General features: G+C 51.9%; 1 protein-coding gene across 11 annotated transcripts in view; it reads right to left on the bottom strand.

The window, feature by feature from the left end:
* The window catches only part of CELF6 (CUGBP Elav-like family member 6), a 220,748-nt gene extending 198,452 nt beyond the window's left edge, over positions 1-22,296 (bottom strand). For 5 of the 11 annotated variants that reach the window (XR_012641251.1, XM_074965888.1, XM_074965892.1 and 2 more), the window contains exons 1-2: positions 22,062-22,296; positions 2,515-2,597 (exon numbers count right to left, since the gene is read on the bottom strand). Coding sequence is in view for 10 of the 11 variants with exons in the window: in XM_074965888.1 (XP_074821989.1) it covers positions 2,515-2,597; positions 22,062-22,296 (318 nt within the window). In the remaining variant the exon portion in view is untranslated. The remainder of the gene's footprint in view (positions 1-2,514; positions 2,598-22,061) is intronic. The other 6 variants (XM_074965893.1, XM_074965894.1, XM_074965891.1 and 3 more) reach the window with 3 other exon arrangements.
* Positions 22,297-24,641: the final 2,345 nt, after the last annotated feature.

The raw sequence follows: 24,641 nt of genomic DNA, 5'->3' as shown, positions 1-24,641 counted from the left end.
TGTTACTGCTGAGCACAGTGCAACAACATAAAGAAGCTACATTCACCATGAGTACTCAGACACCACAGCTGCTCCGAACTCACTCAACAGCTGAACTATGAACCCTCTGTTCCAAAAGCATCCCTTCCCTACCACCACCACGTGAACTACATATGAATCTCTTCGCAATACTGAGGCTATGACACACAGTTGAGCACGGCTGATTGCAACACTGCCATCTACTGGCTGCACTGGCACACTAGAGAGAACATATGGACACTGGGCTGTTCATTATGAGCTTGTCTTCTCTACAGTCTGTACTCATGTTTAACACACGTTAACGAGGCACAAGACTGATGGGGCAGAGCGGTAAGGAGACCCAGCTGCTATTCCCAGCTCTTCCATTGACTTCCTATGGGAGCAACTCACAAGCCTGCTGTGTGCCTCAGTTCCCCCATCTGTACAATGGGGACAAGGCCTAACCCATTGTGGGGGAGGGGGCAAAGCTTAACCATTCATGTCTGTAGAGCTCTGCGAGTCCTCAGAAGGAAGGCAGCATAGGGGAGCAAGCTGCTGTTATTCCTGCCCCTGTGTTATCTCATGCATCCCTGTACCCCTCTTAGCTGCCCTCAGAATGAATCCTCTTAACCCCAACCAAAGCCTGACAAGGTGGAGCGAGATCCTTGTGACAGCCCCCATCTCTGCCCGGGCTGGACACTTTGCATGTAGCGAGGTAGAAGGTTCACGTGAGCATGCCTATGTTCAGATGCCGCCTGCGCTGAACGCACCCGCACTGCCTTGGGCTGGAGAGCTCAGGAGAACAGCCTTTCTCAGGAGAGCCGCAGTGCCTTCTGCTGTGGCTCCGGCTGGGGATCCAGACGGGGACTTAGGAGAGCAGAATCCAACTCCTGGCTCTGCCACACATCCCCCAAGTCTTGGCCCAGTCACCCCGGCCAAGATTTGCAAATGTGACGTGTGATTTTGGGTGCCCAAGCCGAGATCCCTGACCGGGGTTAGACTATGAGGGTGGCTGCTCAGCACTGCCTGGAACCAGTACGCTTTCAGGTTTCTCAGGGCTGCTCCCCTAAAATCATCAGCCACTTCTGACTCATGGATTGGTACCAAAGCAACAGGCATGCGCACCATGTGTGATCCGTTCTGCGTCATGCTCTGTCCTCCCTGCGTGGTGGCCCAGTCACAGGTACAGGTTGGTGAAGATGCTACAGCCTTAGCTAAGAGATGCCTGCCTGCCATCCCAGGTCTGACGCCCACCGCCGACAACCCAACCGGGAGCGCGGTGCTACACGCACAGATTCTCTGCTCTCCTCCGCAACTCCGCCAGCTTGGTCTTCCCACCATCACAGCCTGAGGGCCTTGGGAATGGGCTAGGCTGAGTGGAACTGGACCTCCTGTTCCCACCAAACCTGCCTCACTGGGTCCCAGCCAAAACACCTGATCACTGTATCTTATCCCCTTCTCTCCCCACAAGTGAGCAAAGGCCCCCAGGGCCAGGCTGAGCAGAGAATGTGACCACAGGGAGGCAAGAGCTGCCCCAAGGGGCATGCTGTCCTACCCCCTCAGTCCATTTCAAATCAGCAGTGTTATTTTGCTTTGGTAGTTCATATTCACACCTGGATTTCCAGGCATCTTTACACCTCTGGGAGAGATTCACTGCTGGGCAGGGGGCCAAGGCATCAGTCAGACGTGAGCAGAGCTTTGGCCTCGTGCTGGCCCCCTGCCCAGGGGCTGAATCTCCCCTTCTCTGTAAATAAGAAGGATCCCATGCAGAAGCAGCCACTGGACTCCTACAAGCTGAAATCCAGGTTTTCTTGCATTCTGGATTGGGCCCTGGTGGGATGAATCTCCCCTGACACACACAGGAAGGAAAATTACATAACAGCCCGAGCACTTCTCAGGTGCATCGGAGGCTGAAGCTACCAGGGAAGGAGCTAATGTAGAATTTACGATAGCAAATGGCCAAAGGCCCGTATCCCACTTGCTCCCAGATCTGTTCTCTCCTCACAAGCGGATTCAGTTCAGGGAGGCAGAGGAGATGCACTAAACCTGGATGCAACCCCACATACCTGGGGATCTGGATTCTGCCCTCCCCCTGCGACATTGGCCCTGGGGCTAGCAGCCTGGCTGCCACTGGGGTGCTGCTCGGTTACCAGTATGTGAGAGTAGGAGAGATGTTTCCAAACAGAGAGAAAACCCAGGGGGCTTACGGCAGGCCTCGGTGAATGAAGGAAATTAACCAAAAAATAACCCCAGTGATGCCTCAGCCAGCGCAGAATTCGTAGCCCTGAAACAGCTGCAGCTGCACGGGGCCAGCTCCCCAGCTGGAGTAAACGGGATTTCGCAGGGCACAGCACTGAGGATTTGGCTTGAACTCACTCTACTCTGACAAACGATCCAGATCCCATATGCCAAGTAGTGAACTAAGGTTTGCCCAGATGCCACCCACCCACGTCGGGCTGCAGACTCTGCCCCACCGGCAATTCCCGATTCCCCAAAGAACGAGCTGGTGTCACTTACCCCAGGTAACGTCTTCTGCTCATGCAGAGCACTCTGGGCTTTCAGAGCAGAGTCCCGGGCACAGTATGTGAGGAAGGCGCAGCCTGGGGAGGGGAGAGAAGGCAGTTATTGCACAGACGCCGAGCCAGAGCTCCTGCCCAGATGGCAAACCCAGCACGGAGTTGACATGGCGCCTCTCCCCAGCTGCAGCGAAGGGCACATGGCAGCACGGAGAGGGGCGACTAATGTACGCAGGCAGGTGTGCCATAGCCAGTCCTCAGCGAAACCCCGGCCAGCAGACTGCAGATTCCCACTGCTCTGCAGTGATCCTGGATAATGGCCTCCCCTGAGCACATCCGCCCCGGTGCGTCTCCTGAGCCTCTTTCGTGCCCTGAAGAGCTAGCACTGCCCTCTTCCAGCTCGGCCCTCATCACCCCAGTTCACCAGCAGAGTCCCGCTCTGCGCTCAGCTCCCCCACTGCACCGTCCACTGACGCTGCCGGGGCGAGGGCAGGACTGGGCAGCAGGATCTCACCCTGGGGATGCTGCAGGAGCCACACAGAGCCCGGCTTGACCCCGCCACGCCCTGGAGAACTTGCTGGGCTGGGGCGCAGCAAACAAATCTCTTTACTGGCCACCTGCAGACTCCCAAGGGTTGGAGGCCTAACAAGGGTGAGTCCTGCGCTCCTCGCCAGGGAGGGGTCAGCAAGGGCCCTGGTTAGGGGGCACCAAAGAGGCTCCAATATATCTGTCCCTCATGCTGGGTCTCTTATCATCACCTTCACTTGTCAGGGGCACATGCATGCTGTTTCTGTTATTACTAGGGAGTCAGTCCAATCATTCTTACCACCTGTGGGCAGAGGAGCAGTCTCACTGCATACTAACACGGCACCACAACCACCACTGCATTGGCACTGTCACTGGCATTGCCCCGGGGAAGCCTGGGGCTGGATGTGCCATGGAGACTGACTGTAAGCCCCAGGAAATCGATACCAAAATTTGGCTGTCCACCCAGAGGGGCCCAGTTACTTGGTACTGGCTCCCCTGGCATGGAGACCAAAGCTGCAGGCCCCGCCTGTCCACGGAATTGTGTCTAAATCATAAATGAGGTGATGTGGATTTGGCCGCTGTGCAAGGACAGTGCTGGGTCCAGGGAGAGGGGAGACGGGCTTGGATCTAAGGCAATCGGAGTGCATTAGCCAGGTCTGGTTAATTGAATTCAGCGAGCAGAGCCAAACACATCAGGATTAAAGCAAATACCTCCAGATTAACAAATCAGCAGCACGAGGCTGCCAAGGTGGGGAGATGGGGATCGGACCAGGCTGTGGGGAGCAGGCTGCTCTGAGACAAGGCCCTCCTTTGAGCACAGCCACACCCTCATGCCATTATCCCCACCTCCAATTGGGGTCACCCCTCCCCCAGAGAGGCTGGGGCAGCAGTATGTCTCCCATATCCCCAGGAGCAGCCCAAGTCTCCCTCCCCTTGGGCGATGCAGCAGGCATACCCCCTGTCCCCTAAGGAGGCAGGGGGCACCCGCAGTATTTACCCCCACAATTGGGGTGTATCTGCCTGGGGCTGGGCTTTTCTCGTGCTGTTGGGGTGAGGCTGGCTGGGCCCCCAGAGCAGTAGGACTGGGGGTTAACACTCCCTTGAGATGCCTCGGGCTCTCAGAGCTATTATCTCAGGGTCTCTGCAAATGCAGGCGAAATTGTTGCACCCAGGTCATGTTTTCAAGCTTTTCTTCCCAGCCAGGCGGCTCAGAATCTTCCTATTGGTTTTTAATGAAAGCCGATTTCCTCACATGGCTCCAGGAGCTGGCCCCACGCAAGGGCCTACAATGCCCATGTCAGACCAGGGACGGGCTGTACAGTGAGGCTGGGCAACATGACGGGGTGTGGGGCAGAGTGCAGGGCACTATCCCTGCCTGGATCTGGCCCAAACTGTTAGACCCAGAGGTGGGTGTCTCCTCCCCAGTTGCCCCCTCACAAACACCCTTCCCCCAGACAGACGCTACCTTTCAGTCATTTAGTAGCTAAAAGACTTCAGCCACTGAGGGGTTAATGTCCTAAGAGTCCATGAGGAACTGCCCTCCCTGCTGTGGAAGCAGCTGTGGAAGCAGCAGTAAGTACTGATCTCAAAGGGCATGACTGACTGCTCTTCATCCAGCCGGGGTTCGGACAGTGAGGGTGGGTCCAACTCATCCCCGATGTAATGCCAATGACTACACCAGGGATAAATCTGTCCCCTTATTTTACAAGCATTTCTCACCTTTCGTCCCCACATACCTTATCCAGGGATCACTTCACCCTCTCCTGAAATGCAGCCCCTTCTGGGGTGAGTCAGGACAGCTGTTTCACGGAGCACAGCAACACTGCCCCATCAGGTAACCAAGGGTGATCCAACCTCCACCTGAAATTGCCATATGGAATTTGGGGAGGTGGGCTTTGGCCAGGACCCCAGAGCTCAGCCCCCTGACCCTGTGAAAAGGGCCCCGGGATGATCTCCGATGGCCAGGAATGCTCAGGACCTCACTTTTACATCTCCTAGCATCTACATCAGCATGGTGCTTCTGTGAGGCCAGGAACCCTGCCAGAAAAGAGGCTTCACTGGGCATCTGGTACCCTCTGCTCCTCCCTAGAGGAACTGATAATGCCCACTTGCAATAATGCCCCTGCCTGCATCCTCTGGCCAAAGGACTGAGGGATCTAGATCAGGTGCAGTCATGGCTTGAGCTAAAGGCCCAGGCTGGAACAGACTCAGAAATCTGGATAGCCACTGGACAAGTCCAAAGCCCCACCCTGTTACCGTCGGTTGCCCATTACAGGCCAAAGCTGGCCAAGGCTGTGACTGGGCACGTCTAGCACAAGGGGGGGTTCCTCACTTCCATTCATTGAGGGCCAGCCAGATCTTCTTCTCCAGGCATGCGGTGGCAGGGTTGCTGTTTGAAGGTGTCCCGTCAGTTCAGGTGCCCAGCACTGCGGGAAGCCTGCTGTGTGCTCTAAGCAGTGCTGCGTGCGCTCTCCCCTTGGGAGCGATGGCTGTTTCCAAAGAGGCATTCCCTGGCTTGGGTTCATAGTCAGCTGGTTGTGGGAGGCTCAAGTGCAGGGCATCCTGGGAAATGTAGTCCCAAATGGCTAGCAGAATTGGAGAATAGGAGCTCGTGAGTGGGGATTCTGGGAACTGGCTTGCCTAGAAAAGAGCAGGGGCTGCCCAGCTGTCCTTTAGCCAGAGAGCAGTGATCATTCCCACTGCCAGCCATGGGTCCCTGTGAGTCCTGGGTGTCATCCCCTCTGGCCTCAGCATCTGCTTCTGGGGGGTGATGGGGTACCTCTTTTGGATTCTTACTTTCCTGCAGGAGTCCAGTGGGTACCTAATGCTGCCCTCAGCAAAGGAGTCCCTTAGCATAGGGAAATCCACAGCTGGCTTAGACAGCCCAGCCCCAGTTGTTCTAAGGTTAGCTGCTACACAATGCACTCATAGACTCATACACTTTAAGGTCAGATGGGACTAGGGGGACCAGATGTCCCGATTTTATAGGGACAGTCCCATTTTGGGGGCTTTTTCTTACATAGGCACCTATTACCCCCCACCCCCATCCCGATTTTTTACACTTGCTATCTGGTCACCCTAGACAGGACCATCATGATCATCTAGTCTGACCTCCTGCACATTGCAGGCCACAGAACCTTACCCCCCCCCAACACACACTCCAGTAATAGACCCCCAACCTCTGGCTGAGTTACTGATGTCCTCAAATCATGGTTTAGAGACATCAAGTTACAGAAAATCCACCAAACCTGCAAGTGATTCATGCCCCAGGCTGCAGAGGAAGGAAAAAGACCTCCAGGGTCTCTTGCCAATCTGACCCGAGGGAAAATTCCTTCCCGATCCTAAATATGGTGATCAGTTAGACCCTGAGCATGTGGGCAAGACCTACCAAGCAGATACCTGGGAAAGATTCCCTGTTATAACTCATAGCCCTCCCCATGTAATGTTCCATTTCCAGCCATTGGGGATTTTCGCTACTGGCGCTTGTGGAGTGGCTCCTTGGGAGCCAGTACCTGCAGGCACAAGTTAGACCAGCCCCAAGGATGCTCTAATTAGTGCTACAGTCTGGTAAAATTGCAGGGGAGGGGGTGGACCACCTGTTCATGCTCCACTCCATGTGCACTAAGCATCCTTTAGTGCACATGGGCTCTGACCTAGGGCTTAGGGTAACATCTTTAGACTCCTCTTCCTTTAACCCTGTGCTGTCTGGCTATTTCTACAGCCCCTTCACCCCACCAACATGGCTTTATCCAGCTTATACCCTGCAAGGTCAGAAAGATTTATTATCCCCATTTTTCACAGGGGATCCAAGGGCCAGAGAGAACTAACTGACTTGCCCAACAGGCAGGAAGTCTGTGGCAGAGGCAGGAATCAAACCCAGATCTGTGTCCCTCTCCTTAACCACAAGGCTATCCTTCCTCTACTGAAGCCTGGGCATGACTCAGAGGGGAAGCACTACCTGCCACTTCCTGGAGCGTCAGGGTTTTTTCCACCGAGGTCTCCCAGCCAAGCAGTGACCATGTCTGACCCTGTTGAGCAGCAAAGATACAAGTAGACCAAGGTAGAAGCAAGTCCAAAATCACCAGGATGCTGGCCGCCTGGCCTTGCTTTGAGATATTTGCATGCCAGTGGCTGGCTTGTAAAGTGATTTCTAGGTCTGCTGGATTTGAAATAACAGGCCAGAGTCTCCCCGGCAGCACTCAGCCCCCTCCCAGCTCCCAACACCCCCTTGCTATAGGATTTTATCCTGCTGAGAAAGGTGGTGCCCCGAGGCAGGTGGGGCATACCACAGCAGCATGGCATTCAATGGGTATTGTGACTCCTTTGGAAACCTCAGCCTTGCTGCCTCCACGGAAGCTAAATGGTACTGACAATGCAGCCCCAACAGAGGGCACTGAACACTTTAAAAGCTGGCCCAGAGTGAGTAGCTGTGACCCAGGTGCCCCCTGTTGGCAACAGATGGGGCTACACAATTATGAGTCTGTAGCCAGGGACTTGCCAGGACATGCCCAGTTGGGCATCCTGCCCCGTGTTCACCACCTGTAGGATGTTTCACCTCAGGGGGTCAGGGCGGGGTCGCTGCCCTAAGATACTCGCTGGTTCTCGTGGTTATTTCGGGACAGATGGACAGCAAAGATTTGAAGATCTGTGACACGTAGGACATTGTGTTCCAAAGCTGTGGGAGGCAAAACTGGTCACCTGGGGCAGAGGCTCTCAGCGCTCACTCAGGCACAAGTGAAATCACTGACATCCACGTGACAGTCGAGACAAGGTGCAGGCTTGGGCCTTTACAAAGCGGCCCAGGAAGATGACGCTGAATAGCGGGACCATTGGCGAGGAGAAGGGTGGGCAGCTGAAGGTAACGAAGCACCCTGGCTTTGAAAAGAGACTGGAACTGTGTAACAGGGGAAAGAAGGACACAGATTACAGTGGTCAAACTCTGTCTCATGAAAAGTGGCTCCCAGCTCCCTGGACAGGCCCAGCACTGGGCGGCCAGGCTAGAGGGTGAGAAATACCCCAGTAGCCAGGAAAGGACCTTGGCAGTATGCACAGGCTCTAGGCTGCGGTTTATCTGTTTCTTTTATCTGTGATCATGTTTTCAATCCTAACGCTGCCTTTTCTTGGAATCATCATCTTCAGCTTGGTGAAAGAAACGTCTCTTGCCTTTCCCAGAGACACAGCTCATGCAGCATGGAGCAGAGGGGAAACAGCGGATGTGTGCGCATTGTGGGTGTCCAGGGTCGTGGGGCTGGGCATTCAAGTGTAATGCAGTGGGGTGTATAGACAGGTGGGAGGGACCTGTGCCCCAGGCCAGTGCAGAACTCTGGGGGGAGCTACCTGTATAGATTTAGTGCCAGCTTCTCTCTGCTCTGTCCCAGTGACTAGGGTTGCCAACTTTCTAATCGCACAAAACCGAAGACCCTTGCCATGCGTCTTCCCCGCCCCTGCCCTGCCCCTTCTCTGAGGCCCCACCCCTGCTCACGCCATCCCCCCTCTCTCCATCGCTCACTCTCCCCCACTCTCACTCACTTTCACCAGGGGTTGAGGTGCGGGAGGGAGTGAGGGCTCAGGCTGAGGGTGTGGGCAACCAAGGTGGGGCCAGAAATGAGGGGTTCAGGGTGTGGGAGGGGGCTCCATGATGGGGCAGGGAGTTGAGGTGTGGGAGGGGGTGAGGGCTCCAGCTGGGAGTGTGGGCTTAGAAGTGGGGCCAGGGATGAGGGCTTTGGGGTGCAGGAGGGGGCTCAGGGCTGGGGCAGTTGGGTTGGGGTGTGGGAGAGGGTGGGGGTGTGGGCTCTGGGAGGGAGTTTGGGTGCGGGAGTGGGCTCAGGGCTGGGGTAGAGGGTTGGAGTGTGGCAGAGAGTGAGGTGTGCGGGCTCTGGCAGGGTGGCACTTACCTCAGGTGGCTCCCAGAAGCAGCAGCATGTCCCCACTCTGGCTCCTAGGTGGAGACACAGCCAGATGGCTCTGCGTGGTGTCCACACCTGCAGGTGACGCCCCCGCAGCTCCCATAGGCTGCAGTTCCTGGCCAATGGGAACTGCGGAGCCCTCACTTGGGGCAGGGGCAACTCACAGAGCCCCCGTGACCGCCCCTGTGCCTAGGAGCCAGACATGCTGGCTGCTTCAAGGAGCCATGCGGAGCCTGGGCAGCTAGGGAACCTGCCTTAGCCCCACTGCGCCACCCACTGTACTTTTAGAGGCCCGATCAGTGGTGCTGACCAGAGCTGCCCGGGTCCCTTTTCTACCTGGCATTCCGGTCGAAAACCAGACACCTGGCAACCCTACCAGTGACTCACACAGGGAGCCTAAGGCTGGGGGTGGAAATTGCCAGCCTACAGAGGAAAAAAGTGGGGCTCTCAGAGCCCAAAGTGGGGTGCTTGTTTTGCCAGCAGCAGTGGGCACAGACGAGGCTCCCTCCAGGCAGTAGTGATTCGCCCTGTACCTCTTGGGTAAACCCAACAGTGCCACATTCTTCCTCCCGCACTCTTTGTAGTGCCCAGAGTTGTCTCTGGGGTGGGGGGAGCCAGCCCCCTCCAAACAAGGCAGGATATTGGCTGCTCAACACCCTGCTGCTCATAAATAGAGTGTCTGACTCCACCCTCCACTACACAGGCATCCCCACAGACTCGTCCCAGCATGCACTGGGCTCTGCGGGACCCTAGGATGTTGCCAAGTCCTGGTCAGGGATCTGGAGGGCCTGGCCCTGGGACATTACACAGACCTTTCCCACCTCCCAGGCACAACCTGCAGTCTTTGGAAAGTGAGGTCCCATTAGCTGACATTAACTTCCTTCTGGGAAACCCTGCCTTCTGGAGGTGGCCTTACTTGGGTTGCCAAAACACACGCTCAAGCCCCTCCCACCAAATCCCATCCCTTAGCCCAAGTCACACCCCTTCCTTCCAGATGGCACCCTGAGGGAACTCCCTCTTGGCTGCTGGGACACTGGGAAAATCCGGACTCCAGTCTCTGTCCCCACCCCCTCTCCTGGATCCCCTCCCTTCTTCCGCACTCTGCCACACACGTTTCTAGTCCGAACCCTTGTACATCTGTGCAATAAAGATTGAAGAACACATGTTGCTTGCTGCGAGCTGTCTCTGTTATAACGTGTGTTTAGTTTATGGGAGGGTTACTGTGAACGCAGCGGAATAGTCAACAGCCAGTCTAACCAACATTTGTGTTCTGTGGGGTGAGGAGGAGCTGGAGGGAGAGGACTGTATGTGTGTGGGGCGGGGGATGACAGGGAGAGGGGCTGTGGAGGGGACAGGACATGGGCCTAGGTGGTAGGCAAGCCTTGGATTGGCTGTTTGAGGGAGTCTGTATTTTACTAAAAAAGAAAAGGAGTACTTGTGGCACCTTAGAGACTAACAAATTTATTTGAGCATAAGTTTTCATGAGCTACAGCTCACTTCATCGGATGAATTCAGTGGAAAATACAGTGGGGAGATTTATATACATAGAAAACATGAAACAATGGGTGTTACCATACACACTGTAACGAGAGTGATCACTTAAGGTGAGCTATTACCAGCAAGAGAGCAGGGGGGAAAAAACCTTTTGTAGTGATAATCAAGGTGGGCCATTTCCAGCAGTTGACAAGAACGTCTGAGGAACAGTGGGGGTGGGGGTGGGGGAATAAACATGGGGAAATAGTTTTACTTTGTGTAATGACCCATCCACTCCCAGTCTCTGTTCAAGCCTAAGTTAATTGTATCCAGTGTGCAAATTAATTCCAATTCAGCAGTCTCTCGTTGGAGTCTGTTTTTGAAGTTTTTTTGTTGAAGAATTGCAACTTTCCCTCCCGCTCTCCTGCTGGTAATAGCTCACCTTAAGTGATCACTCTCGTTATAGTGTGTATGGTAACACCCATTGTTTCATGTTCTCTATGTATATAAATCTCCCCACGGTATTTTCCACTGAATGCATCCAATGAAGTGAGCTGTAGCTCACGAAAGCATATGCTCAAATAAATTTGTTAGTCTCTAAGGTGCCACAAGTACTCCTTTTCTTTTTGCGAATACAGACTAACACGGCTGCTACTCTGAAACCTGTCATTATGCAAGGCACTGAATTTAGCCGTATGTAGTGGAAATCTATCAACTTCATGAAAAAACTCGTACAGATACAGATAGACATCATCTTCCTTTCCAAATGCAAACAGATGGACATCATACCAAAAGGACTGAAGGTAAAAAATCCATTACAATCTACATACCACACAGACTATGCTGACAGCTTGTGCCACATGCTCTCAAAGAAACTGCAGAACCACCTGATCAACATCCTCTACAGCAAACAGGGAAAGATTAAGAATGAGCTTTCAAAACTGGATATTCTCATAAAAACCAACCTTCCACACAAACTTCCTCGTGGCTGGACTTTACAAAAACTAGACAAGCCGTTTATAACACACACTTTGCTTCTCTACAAAAGAAAAAGGACACTAAACTACTACATGCCACAAGGGGCCACAACAGTGGTTCCCTTAACCCACCCAGCGATATTGTTAATCTATCCAACTATACTCTTAGCCCAGCAGAAGAATCTGTCCTATCTCGGGGCCTCTCCTTCTGCCCCTCCACCCCCATGAATATGATACAGTTCTGTGGTGACCTAGAATCCTATTTTTGACGTCTCCGACTCAAGGAATATTTCCAACACACTTCTGAACAACATACTAACCCACAGAGACCTTCCTACCAAGACTACATAAAGAAGGATTCTAGGTGGACTCCTCCTGAAGGTCGAAACAATAGACTGGACTGCTACATAGAGTGCTTCCGCCGACGTGCATGGGCTGAAATTGTGGAAAAGCAGCATCACTTGCCCCATAACCTCAGCCGTGCAGAACACAATGCCATCCACAGCCTCAGAAACAACTCTGACATCATAATCAAAAAGGCTGACAAAGGAGGTGCTGTCGTCATCATGAATAGGTCAGAATATGAACAAGAGGCTGCTAGGCAGCTCTCCAACACCACTTTCTACAAGCCATTACCCTCTGATCCCACTGAGAGTTACCAAAAGAAACTACACCATTTGCTCAAGAAACTCCCTGAAAAAGCACAAGAACAAATCCGCACAGACACACCCCTGGAACCCCGACCTGGGGTATTCTATCTGCTACCCAAGATCCAAAAACCTGGAAATCCTGGACGCCCCATCATCTCAGGCATTGGCACCCTGACAGCAGGATTGTCCGGCTATGTAGACTCCCTTCTCAGGCCCTACGCTACCAGCACTCCCAGCTATCTTCGAGACACCACTGACTTCCTGAGGAAACTACAATCCATCGGTGATCTTCCTGAAAATATCATCCTGGCCACTATGGATGTAGAGGCCATCTACACCAACATTCCACACAAAGATGGACTACAAGCCATCAGGAACAGTATCCCCAATAATGTCACAGCAAACCTGGTAGCTGAACTTTGTGACTTTGTCCTCATCCATAACTATTTCACATTTGGGGACAATGTATACCTTCAAATCAGTAGCACTGCTATGGGTACCCGCATGGCCCCACAGTATGCCAATATTTTTATGGCTCACTTAGAACAACGCTTCCTCAGCTCTTGTCCCCTAATGCCCCTACTCTACTTGCGCTACATTGATGACATCTTCATCATCTGGACCCATGGAAAAGAAGCCCTTGAGGAATTCCACCATGATTTCAACAATTTCCATCCCACCATCAACCTCAGCCTGGACCAGTCCACACAAGAGATCCACTTCCTGGACACTACGGTGCTAATAAGTGATGGTCACATAAACACCACCCTATACCGGAAACCTACTGACCACTATGCCTACCTACATGCCTCCAGCTTTCATCCAGACCACACCACACGATCCATTGTCTACAGCCAAGCTCTACGATACAACCGCATTTGCTCCAACCCCTCAGACAGTGACAAACACCTACAAGATCTCTATCAAGAATTCTTACAACTATAATACCCACTTGCTGAAGTGAAGAAACAGATTGACAGAGCCAGAAGAGTACCCAGAAGTCACCTACTACAGGACAGGCCCAACAAAGAAAATAACAGAACGCCACTAGGCATCACCTTCAGCTCCCAACTAAAACCTCTCCAACGCATCATCAAGGATCTACAACCTATCTTGAAGGACGACCCATCACTCTCACAGATCTTGGGAGACAGGCCAGTCCTTGCTTACAGACAGCCTCCCAACCTGACGCAGATACTCACCAGCAACCACACACCACACAACAGAACCACTAACCCAGGAACCTATCCTTGCAACAAAGCCCGTTGCCAACTGTGTCCACATATCTATTCAGGGGACACCATCATAGGGCCTGATCACATCAGCCACACCATCAGAGACTCGTTCACCTGCACATCTACCAATGTGATATATGCCATCACGTGCCAGCAATGCCCCTCTGCCATGTACATTGGTCAAACTGGACAGTCGCTACATAAAAGAATAAATGGACACAAATCAGACGTCAAGAATTATAACCTTCAAAAACCAGTTGGAGAACACTTCAATCTCTCTGGTCACTCGATTACAGACCTAAAAGTTGTAATTCTTCAACAAAAAAACTTCAAAAACAGACTCCAACAAGAGACTGCTGAATTGAAATTAATTTGCAAACTGGATACAATTAACTTAGGCTTGCATAGAGACTGGGAGTGGATGGGTCATTACACAAAGTAAAACTATTTTCCCATGTTTATTCCCCCCCCCACTGTTCCTCAGACATTCTTGTCAGCTGCTGGAAATGGCCCATCTTGATTATCACTACAAAAGGTTCCCCCCCTCCCCCCTGCTCTCCTGCTGGTAATAGCTCACCTTAAGTGATCACTCTTGTTACAGTGTGTATGGTAACACCCATTGTTTCATGTTCTCTATGTATATAAATCTCCCCACTGTATTTTCCACTGAATGCATCTGATGAAGTGAGCTGTAGCTCACAAAAGCTTATGCTCAAATAAATTTGTTAGTCTCTAAGGTGCCACAAGTACTCCTTTTCTTTTTGTGAATACAAACTAACACGGCTGCTACTCTGAAACCTGTATTTTAATAGTCTTTGCAGGAGGGGACGCAAGTATCTACTTCCTGATCTCAGGGCAGATGAATGTGGTGTCTCCAAAGAGGCATAGTACAGAGGTTTGGAACTGAAAGCACAAGGACTGTGAGAAAAAAGAACTATTTGCGCTGGCAGCGTTGCCAACGTGTAGGTTCAGGACAATTCCTAGATCCCCAGGTTGCAAAAGTTTGCAGGAGAGCAAGGAGAACACTACGGCATGGGGATTGCTGACTGCAGGCTGATTTGGGTGGCGAGAGGTGGCCCGCGTTGGCCTTGCGTTCAGCCCACTCTGCAGTGTCTAAGGAGGTTGTGATCTACCCACCATTGTGGTAATTCACTCAGGCAGAAATGACCTGGCCTTTATTCCCGTGTGTCCCTCCTACAATGTATGAGAGCAGCTGCGGACGGCATCAGAGATTTGCACCCAGGCAGCCTCAACACAGCCTTCTTCCAGCAAGGCCCCAACAGGCCCTGTCAACACCCTGCCCGCCCCACACTTGCTGAAATGTGCCAGCTCTTCCCCTCCTCTCACCACCCAGTCATGCCCCCACCCCGGATTCCATCGAACACTATTAAAGGACAACACAAAAAGGTTGCCCAGGCCACTCGCCCGCTCTTCCTCTTGAGTGGCCAATGGCCGACAGGAATCACTGCCTGTTTGGTACAGGAGTGTTCATGCTGTAAGGACATAGGGGGGTTGTGACAGGGCTGTGACTGTGATCTGAGGGAAGATGCATGTTTTCCACCCCCTCCTGTGTGAGGAAAGGAAAGGGTCCAGGATGCACCATGTCAGTGCAGAAGTGCCTGGGTTATGGTGGCTGCTGGACATCGGTCTTTGATTCCAAAGGATCCTGCCAGTTGTGTGATGGAACATGAGAGGATGCTAATGCTTTAATGATGGTTAGGTGAGGGTGTCCTGGCAGTACACATAAGGGAGTTGTACAAGGCTGTGAAGTGCTTCTGAAATTGAACCTGTGGGGACACTTTCTGGGGCCGTGGCTAAGTGTGTGAGTGTATTCTGGACTTTACAACGCCAAGCAGGCCTGCCTACTGCCTCCACTGGCATTCCTAATCCCCTGCCTGCACCTGAACAGTACCCGCAGCATCCCCCCAGCTACTGCCCACTCCAGGGGAACACAGAGAAGGTGGGGCGGGCAGCCTCTTGGGGTTTTCTATTTCCCTTTTGCCCTTGACTAGTGTCTGATGGAGTCCTGTGGGTGAGTGAACAGGCTGTGAAAGGAGGGGAAGAGTTTGTATATTTCAATAATGGTGCAGCTGGCAGTGTGAAGGTGTGTGCATTAACAGGTCTGAAAGCAGGCAGTTAAGGTTGTCTGGGAGACCTTAATGCTTTTCGGACATTTGAGTTTTGCTCAGCTCAGCATTCAGCATTCAGGACGACCAACCACCAAGCAAACAGAACTCTGTACTAAGGTCATTTTCTGCCACTGAATTTCAGATCAGACCCATACGTCAAGCAAGACACCTGTTGCCTCCACCTATACTCAGACAAGCTGTGTCACTTCCGCAGCATGTTTTGCTGCCTAGAGAGAAATTAGCGAGCACTGACATGGCCCAGAACATCACTCAGGGGATGTCCTCTCCAGAGCTGGGCAAACTAGAGGAAAGGAAAGCAAGGGGCTATCAGAGCCCCAGGAAGGGGGGTTTATTCACCTAGGAGAGATCTCCTGAGCATCCTATGGATCTTGGGGGGGTCTCCAGCACTCAGTGCATAGCTGCTGTGTTCACCACCCCTCATTAGCACAGCTAATGTAGCAGTTATACAGAGGCCCAGCAGGGGTCCATGCAGCTTGATGCAGCATTAGCTCCAGCTCAGAGATCCTTGGGGGCAGCAACAGAGCTGCTAAGAGGCTGCTCCCCACCCCATACTGCTAGCTCAGCCCTGACCTTGGTATCCACGGGAGCCTCCACCTCCCAGAGAAATTTCTCCTGGGTTGGAGGAAGGTGGGAAGATGCCACCAAACTGGCACTGCTCCCCACAGGTGACCTCCAGGGTTGCTCCCCCCGGGTGGCCCCCCAGGGCTGATCCCCCTAGATCTGGGTCTCCTCTACTAAGGAAGCAGAGAGGCTGATCCAGCCTTGGCAGTCCGTATTGTCTGTACACCTAGGTACACTGGCGGCACACACCTCTGTCAGCCAGCATGAGTGCTGCAGCTACTCTGGTATCTAGTGTCCATGCACTCCTTCCCGTGGTGGGTGGGTGGATATTGCTCTGCATTACACCCATGCCACTGGAGCTTTGTCATCAGTGGCTCACACGGCATTCCCCAGGGGGTGCTGTGTGTCACACAGACCTTCCCAGACTCTCCAGGGAGCTGGTAACCAGGGAGACCATGTCACTGTAACCTCTTCTCCCTCAGCAAGCCAAGCCACTGGAAAGAGAAAGGTTCCCTACCTCCACAAGCCAAGAGGGCAGCCAGCCCATCCCTGCCCCTCTGCCTGGTCCAAGGGGCTGAAAATGCTGCAGGCAGCTAGACTCTGGCTCTCCGGCCATTATTCATATTCCTACAGCCTTGCCTCTCCCTTTCTTTCTCTCCCAGCAGGCCACTAGCAAAGACCAGCAGCGGCTGTTCTGCCAGGCAATGGATGTGACACTGTAGCAACCCAATGTCCAGACCACGATGGCTGGCTGGTGGCCTCAGCATGAGCTGAGCTAATGGGTCTCAGACCAGGTCCTAGTGGTCTCATGAGAGCTGGCACCAGCTGGACCCCCTGGCTGAGAGTCACCAAGGAGTGACTGTGATGTGGAGAGCAAGCTCCCCTCTCACCGGAGCAGTGACGCACACTGATGGGGCAATTTGGGAGGATGCTTACCCTGCAGTCACCCGTGCAGTCCCTGTTCTGTGGACAAACATATCCCCATGGCTGGCAATCCAAGGCCTTTCCCAGCATAACCTTTACTTGACTCCAAAAGCGCTCTACTGAGAGAGCTCTCCATGCATCAGGAGAAGGGCTCTGCTGAGAGCCAAGCTGGGGTGCCCTTGTAGGACAGGGTCACCCCACATCTCAGGAGAACACAGCCCATCTCAGCCACATCCCCTCAGCTCCTCAGATGGGCACAAAGGCATTTCAGGAACCAGGCCCCAGCTTAGTTTGCACTGGGTATGCTAATTCTGCAAGGAAGGGCTTTGATGTGCCCCTAACCAATGCGGGATTGGGAAGAGGGAGCCTTGCATGGGCTACAATTTGTCATCAGAAACCAGTAAGCCCCACAGAGGTCAATGGGCTTTGAACTAGGCCCCTCAAGAAAGACAGCATTTTCCCAGCTGTCTCTGATCAGGAGCATGAATTGTGACTCTGTCTGCAGCAGCATCTATTCGCTGAACACTCCCAAAGTTGGCTCTTCTGCCACATTGGATCCTCTGGTGGGACCCTCAGTCCAGACAGGGGTCCAGGCACTGAGAGTTCAAGCACCGCATCTGCTAACCCAGCTCAGTGCAGGTTCTGTGCTTACACGCCTGGTGTCTAGCAGAGCCCTCCTGGCTGCTGAGGGAGGGCAGCTGGTGTTAGCCATGAAGTTAGGCCCTGTGCACATAGTATAGCAGGACAGATCTCCCTCCCCCGCCCTTCACAAAGTCTGTCTACACCCACATTATGCAGACACTTAGCTTTTGTATTCATACTCTTACACCCAACTCTGGCATTTATATTCTGCCTCCCTAAATTCCCCCTGCAAAACTGAGCACCTTGGTCCCATTACCTCCCTCTCCTGAACTGTTGTGCCTCGCACCAGTACACTTGCACTGCAATGCTCCCCAGAGGCAGCTGCATTTCAGTGGCGGGCAAAGGCAAAGAAATAAACACCTCTTCATGTCCCCAGAGGCAGTCTGTAACGCGCCCTGGGGTTCACATCCCCAGAAGCTGTCTGTAACACACCATGCACCAATTCTTCCCGGCAAAAGGCACTATGTACCAATACAGGGGATCGGATGTTGTTGGTATTAATTACTATAGTACATAGGAAGAAAGCACAATCTATGTTGGTGCAGATCGTGTATGTGTGTATGTGGTCTCCCTGGCCCTGTGTCTTCGTGCTGAAAGGAGCAAAACTGGTGCTGCCAGTTATTTCCTTTTCTTCACAGCTCCTTTTCTTCTTTCATTAGACATTTTGATTCACTTTCTCCAACCCCCATCAGCTCTGTCACCAAATCTGGGTCCAGAGGCTAAATTTCAATAGCACATTTCAATTCAGTCACAAAAAAAATCCTGAAGACTGAAGGAAGAGCCCAAATCTCAGCAGTGACACCGTACGGAAAAATTGTCAATGAAGGAGGGAGCAAGGAGGGACGGTGCAGATGCCAGATCAAAGAGTGAAAGGGGTAGAGAAGGGAAAAGTAAGAAGAGGGAAAAAATGAAGGAAAGAGAAAATGAAGGGATAGTAATTCTGGAGAATTCAGAGTGCTTTGCTGTTTATGAGACATCATTTGTGCCCCAGATTTTTGTTTCAGAGTGTTATTGTGATGGGAAATACTCGGGGATGATGGACAGGACTTAGTGTTGCAGGGGAAGGGTTTGTAAAACTATTCTAGGAAAGGTTTGATTGCTATTTTAAATTTAAGGCGGGAAAGGGGTATAAGCAGAAATCTTGTCCTTATGGGTCAAGCCTAGTTCAGTTGAGCTCCTTCCAGTGCTGAGTGCTAAGAAAACACTCGATAGATAGACAGATAGATAGATTAGATTAGATTAGATTAGATTAGATTAGAGAATGTAGCCACCTTCTGCTACACTACAAATTTATTATTTTATTTTCAGGACTAAACTACAAGGCTGAATTTCGACATCTTTTGATCTAATCTCTTTGGGCCTGATTCTGATCCTCTTAGTAGCATTGCCCTCAGTAATTCCTATTGATTGTAAAGGGGTTATTCCTGGGGAGAGGGGCTACTCAGTGTGAGAAAGGGAACTGGTTTCTGGCCCTTTCAATATCACATGCTTTGGTTTGTGACTCAAAAATGCAACTAGCGTAAGATTTCTCAATCTGGTGCGCTCTTACTCACATGAGTAACTCTGCCACAGTCATGTGAGTAAATGCTCATTGTTATGTATAAGGGTTGCACAATCTAACCTGCACTGTTTATATCTCTGGCTGGCAAAACTGTCAGCACAATTTACCCAGCCCAGGCACAAATCTATTTACCCCGTCTTTATTATGCTGGTGAAATGAATGAATGATATTTCACTAGGGTTTTGCAAAAAGAATTAGCCAAAGCAAACAGGAAAGAAGAATTTTGCCCAGCTCCCTGTATGCTGTATACATCTTTCTCTTCCAATTATTTTATTAGGTCCTATTCAAAGCTTCTTAAAGTGATATTAAAACAGCAGCAAAAGTTTCCCTTCAAAAAAAGTAAATATTTAATGAATGAAATTGACATTGATGCATTTTTAATATTGGCACAATTAAATCTGCCAGATGATTAAGTATTAATAACTCTTAATAAGTGCAATCAACTTGCCTTCAAATAGAATGAATTCAGGAGTGGAGCAATGCAAGGAGTGTTGCCATTAGCCTGCAATGGGATAGACAACAGTGATTGGGGGCGGCCAATTTGTTCTGTTTGTTTAGCAATCTTTAAACTTCCTTTATGTGTAATGTATTTACTCTCCTGTGTAAAGCAGGGAGATCACATGCACTCACACAAATTATCTTTTGGCATTTTAGAAAAGTTGCTGATGTAAAATTGAAAATATCCAACTAACGCCGTTTAGATACTAGCCATTTATGTCCCTTTCCTATCAGCTGTCTGCATTTAGAATATTTACCATTTCAAACCAACTCAGCACTCTCCTCCGGGTTGGGGAGGTGGGGGTGTGGTTTGCAGGAATCTATCTATCTATCTGTCTATCTACCCTGAAATGTCTGGTAGAAGTTCTGAGTGCACACGCATGAGCTAGCTCCACTCCAAAGCTTAAAAAGTAAAGAGGGATGACATTTTAATGAGATGAGTGTCTCAAATTAAAATGCATTTTTTTCAGTATGATATTTAAAGTTGCACAAGTCTGATTATTTTTGTGGACTGGGGAAGGGTTTTCCAGAAGGTAGATAGATAATGAGAGAAAGAAAGAAAGAAAGAAAGAAAAAGATGTATTCACTTTGTGTATTGAAATGTTAACTGCCCCTGCCTTGTTAGCATTAGACGTGTAAACCAGATCTAGGAAAGCACACAGAGAAATTTGGGATGCTCAGTAACAGACCTGAGAACTAGAGAGTTAAAATGGCCAGACAGTTGCCAGCTGCGGAACAATCATCCATCTATCATGTTAAAGACCAAGTTTCATTTTGGCTTCCTAGAAACTCCAGAGAATACCTCTTGCTACCTGCATCCTGGAGTCTCATTTTATGTCTTGGAAACCATTCTGTTCTTTCCATCTGGGAGAGATCTAACCTCCCATGTACCAGTTCTGTGCTTCCCCCTCTGTTTCAGTCATCTGGTGCCTCTACCTGAACTGGGGCTCAGCATTATATAAACCCCTTATCTCAGGAATCCTACCTGGGAAATATTGGAAATCAAGGAGTAATGAGCTCACGCATGCTACAGGGTATTAACTCCTAATTCTGCAAAGGAGAAAGCAATCAGGATTACAAGGCCTCTGGTTTGTATTTAGCAGGGGAGCTTTTCAGAACAGCCATCCGAGGAAAAGTTGCAAAGGCATGGGATGATTTTATTATTGTAGATCTTTCAGGAGGGGCAGTTTTGGGGATGGGGGACAATGATCTAAGCTCCCACCTGGTCAGGTTGTTCTGAAATTTACCAGCTTTCATTACCCCTCTCCCTTGAAAAGAATCCCTCTGACGAGCAGAGAATATTCCATGACACATTTAAAACTAAACCAAGATTTTGAAACACAAGTAGGGAATCTGTTATCAAGCAGAGTCGGATTTGGATCCTCTGCTTTTTACAAATCAAGAGGGAGTACTTCTTTGTTCCTTTTAAAAATACAAAACAGAGTATTTGTTATGGACCTAGCTGGGATGGGTGAGGAACATTTATTGTATTACAAATCAGAGCATTTACCTAGAGGCAAACTGAGTCTGCTTCCCTCGCCTAGCTCTTTGGCTGCTGCTACTCAGTTGGTTTACCCCTTTGCTTTTTGCATGCTACTACTTTCACAACAGTTGCAAGAAGTCACCCAACAGGTAATCCTTTCCAGGACTGCTTCCCCCCGACTTTCGACATTCAGCGAGGTTACCAGCTGCCAGCCGATGACAGACACCATTTTTCCCTGCAAAATGTTGTTCCTCAACTGCAGTATAAGCCCAGCCATAAACACCCCATTATTATTATTTAAAGGGATCAAGAGGTCTTATTCTCTATTTTGAAGTGATTTTCTCTCCAGCTAGAAACCAAACCGAAAAGCTACCCCCCCCCATGGGCACGAAAATATTGATTTCTAAACACAAACTCAATTTTTTGGCACTAATTTAAATCACTAGACAAAGAGGGAGAGGTAGGCAACTCCCAGTGCCTAGCCCCCATCCATGCTTGAACCAGACCACTCCTGGCAAATGTGGCAAAGCCAGCAGTTACCGATGGCACACACATGGGGCTCAGCCCCACAAGGACGGGGGGAGGGGGAAATGTATAACCAGGCACCCTGCTCTTCATCTGACCCAACTTTACCCTCTCCGTGGCTCAGAGTTCTGCGATCTGGGGGCAGCTGCAGCGGGGCTGGGTGGGTGACTGGAGAGTGTCTGGGTGCAGGTGTGGATGCTGGGGGCCAGATCCTCTCCCCCTTGCACACACGGGGCCTGGGGAGCTGGTGGGCTTTGGGGGCTGGGTGCACAGTGCAGGTGGGGGAGCTGGGGCAGTTCCAGCAGGGCTGGGTGGGTAATCTGGGGGGCTGTGGGGGCTGGGTGCATGGTGCAGGCGGGGAGCTGGGGCCGGGCCCCACTCCCCCCAGCAGCCGGCCCTTTGTTGCTCCGGGCCGGGGCCCGGGGGCGCCCCTACCTTTGTGCATGCCGGTGAACCTGTCCTTCAGCACCGTGAGCTCGTAGATCTTGCCGAACTCCTCGAAGAGGGGCTTGAGGTCCCCCTCCTCCAGGTTGCGGGGGATCTGCCCCACGAACAGCTTGATGGCATCGTGGTCCTTCATGGCGATGCCGGCCGGGCCGGGGCTCAGCCCGTTCATCCTGGCGGCGCTGTCCGCGGTGCTGAGCGGGGCGCCGCCGCTGCCCGTGGCCATGCTCCCGCGGCCGGCCGCGCTCCTGCTCCGCGCGCGGGGCCGCCTCTGCGCGCCCCTCCGCGCCCCGCTCGCGCCTGCCCCCCGGCCGGATGACGTCAGCCGGCTAGCCCGCCACGAGACGCAAGTGTTTAGCATAATGAGGCAGCGGGAGCCAATCAGAGGGGGCAGCCGGCAGCGGGACAGGGGCTGGGAGACAACCTCTCTCCCCGCCCCCGTGCCAGCTCCGCTCCCCCGCGCACGGGGCTCGGGGTGCCCGGGGCGCGGCGGGGAGGGGGCTGCGGAGCGGCAGGGCGGGGTGGGCTGCACCAGCCTGCTCCGTGGGACTGGCACCGGGCGCCGGAGCCGCTCCGAGAGCAAAGGGGGAGCAGGGAGCTACTATTGCCGCAGATGCATGAGCGGCTCAGCTGGGCGGGCGGGAGCCGGGGCAGAGGCCGGAGGATCAGGGCTGACCGCCCTGCAAACCAAGAGTTGGGGGAGCTGGGCAGAGGGTAAATGCCAAGGCGGTGGGAGGGGAGCGGTGCCAGCCCTGTGCGTGCTGGCCTCAGGAGCAGACACCAGGGGCCGGAGCAAGGTGCAGCACCCAGCACCACGCACACCCCTTGGACTCAGCCAAGCTGCCATCCTCTTTCCTCCCCGGTAGGGCATTTGTGTGTTTTGACAGCCGGCAGCAGAAGAGCATAGGTGTAGGGGTGTGCGGGAGGGTGCTGCCGCACCCTTGGCTAGAAGTGGTTTCCATCACCTACAGGGCACAGTTTGGTTCAGTGGCTGTCAGCACCCCGGCTATGCAGATTGTTCCAGCACCCCTGCAGAAGGGGAGGCTTTGTGCAATCAGAAGAAGGATCTCTCCAGCTGCTCATGAACTGACAACTTTAGGGTCTGCCAGACAGAAACATCTGCCTTTTAACAAGGGGTGTAAGGGGACAGAATGCAACAGAAATGTCTAATCAAATCCCACTCTCTCTCATCAGATGTGTTAAGGTTAGGTGTCTGTCCAATATCAGATTAGATAGATAGATAGATTAGATAGAGGCGGTGTATGGGGATAGATAGATTAGTTTAGATCTTCCATTGACTTCAGTGGAATTTAGACATTTAAATACCTGTGTGGATCTGGGCCTATGTTGTTTTTAACATAAATACACTGGCCGGGAGCAGAATGGGAGCTGTTATGACAAATATTATGTTAAACAAGCTGGGGTAGAAGCCTAGCAAGCTGGCTATGTGGTGAGGCACTTTGGATTTCAGCACACTCTTTATAGTCTCATCCAGTAGCCTGAAGGAACTGAAAGGTCAGTTGAAAGGGAACATGTAACTGGGGAGCTCCCTGGGCCTGTAAAAAGCTCTCAACCCAGGAGGGAGCTTTGGGGGGAAGCTGGGCTCCTCTTGCATCCCCAGGGGCAGGGCCCTCAGAGCCTAATGCCAGGGCTCTGCATATGGGGGTAGAGGGAGATGGGATCTCAGATCACACTTCCCCCTGAGTTCACACTGCCCTGAGTGGAGGATGATGGGGAGGGAGATTGGATTTGTCTAACAGAGTGTGGAGGGGAAGCACCCACATCCTGCAAAATGAGATCTCAGAGCTCAGGCCCTCCCCCCACTCCCAGTGGGGGCAAACACAGTGGGAGTGAGATGCCATTTGCTTAATTCCCATCCCTTCAACCTCCCCAGCTTGTGCTTAGTACACCATGGGCACTGGAGGAGATGCCCATATTTCCCAGCTCAGGCCTAGCCAGTCCCTCTCTTGGTAGCAATGTGCAGCACCATTGGCTGTGCATGGTCTTCCCAGGCTGTGGGAAGCTGGGGTGGGAGGAGGCCTCGTGTGGAAAGGAGCCACATTTATCCTCCTGTGACGAAGTGGGGTTTTATTCATCTTGTCATGTTGCATGTGAGTCTACTGTCCTATACTAATACTGTCAGGTTTCAGAGTAACAGCCGTGTTAGTCTGTATTCGTAAAAAGAAAAAAGAAAAGGAGTACTTGTGGCACCTTAGAGACTAACCAGTTTATTTGAGCATGAGCTTTCGTGAGCTACAGCTCACTTCATCGGATGCATAGCATATCGTGGAAACTGCAGAAGACATTATATACACACAGAGACCATGAAACAAAACTTCCTCCCACCCCACTGTCCTGCTCGTAACAGCTTATCTAAAGTGATCATCAAGGAGGGCCATTTCCAGCACAAATCCAGGTTTTCTCACCCTCTCCTTCTGCCCCTCCACCCCCTCGAACATGATACAGTTCTGTGGTGACCTAGAATCCTATTTTCGACGTCTCCGACTCAAGGAATATTTCCAAAATACCTCTGAACAACATAATGATCCACAGAGGCCTGCCTACCAACAT

Source organism: Natator depressus, chromosome 10 (assembly GCF_965152275.1).
Source record: "Natator depressus isolate rNatDep1 chromosome 10, rNatDep2.hap1, whole genome shotgun sequence".
Taxonomy (NCBI): Eukaryota; Metazoa; Chordata; order Testudines; family Cheloniidae; genus Natator; species Natator depressus.
This window is presented reverse-complemented; position numbering and strand designations above follow the sequence as displayed.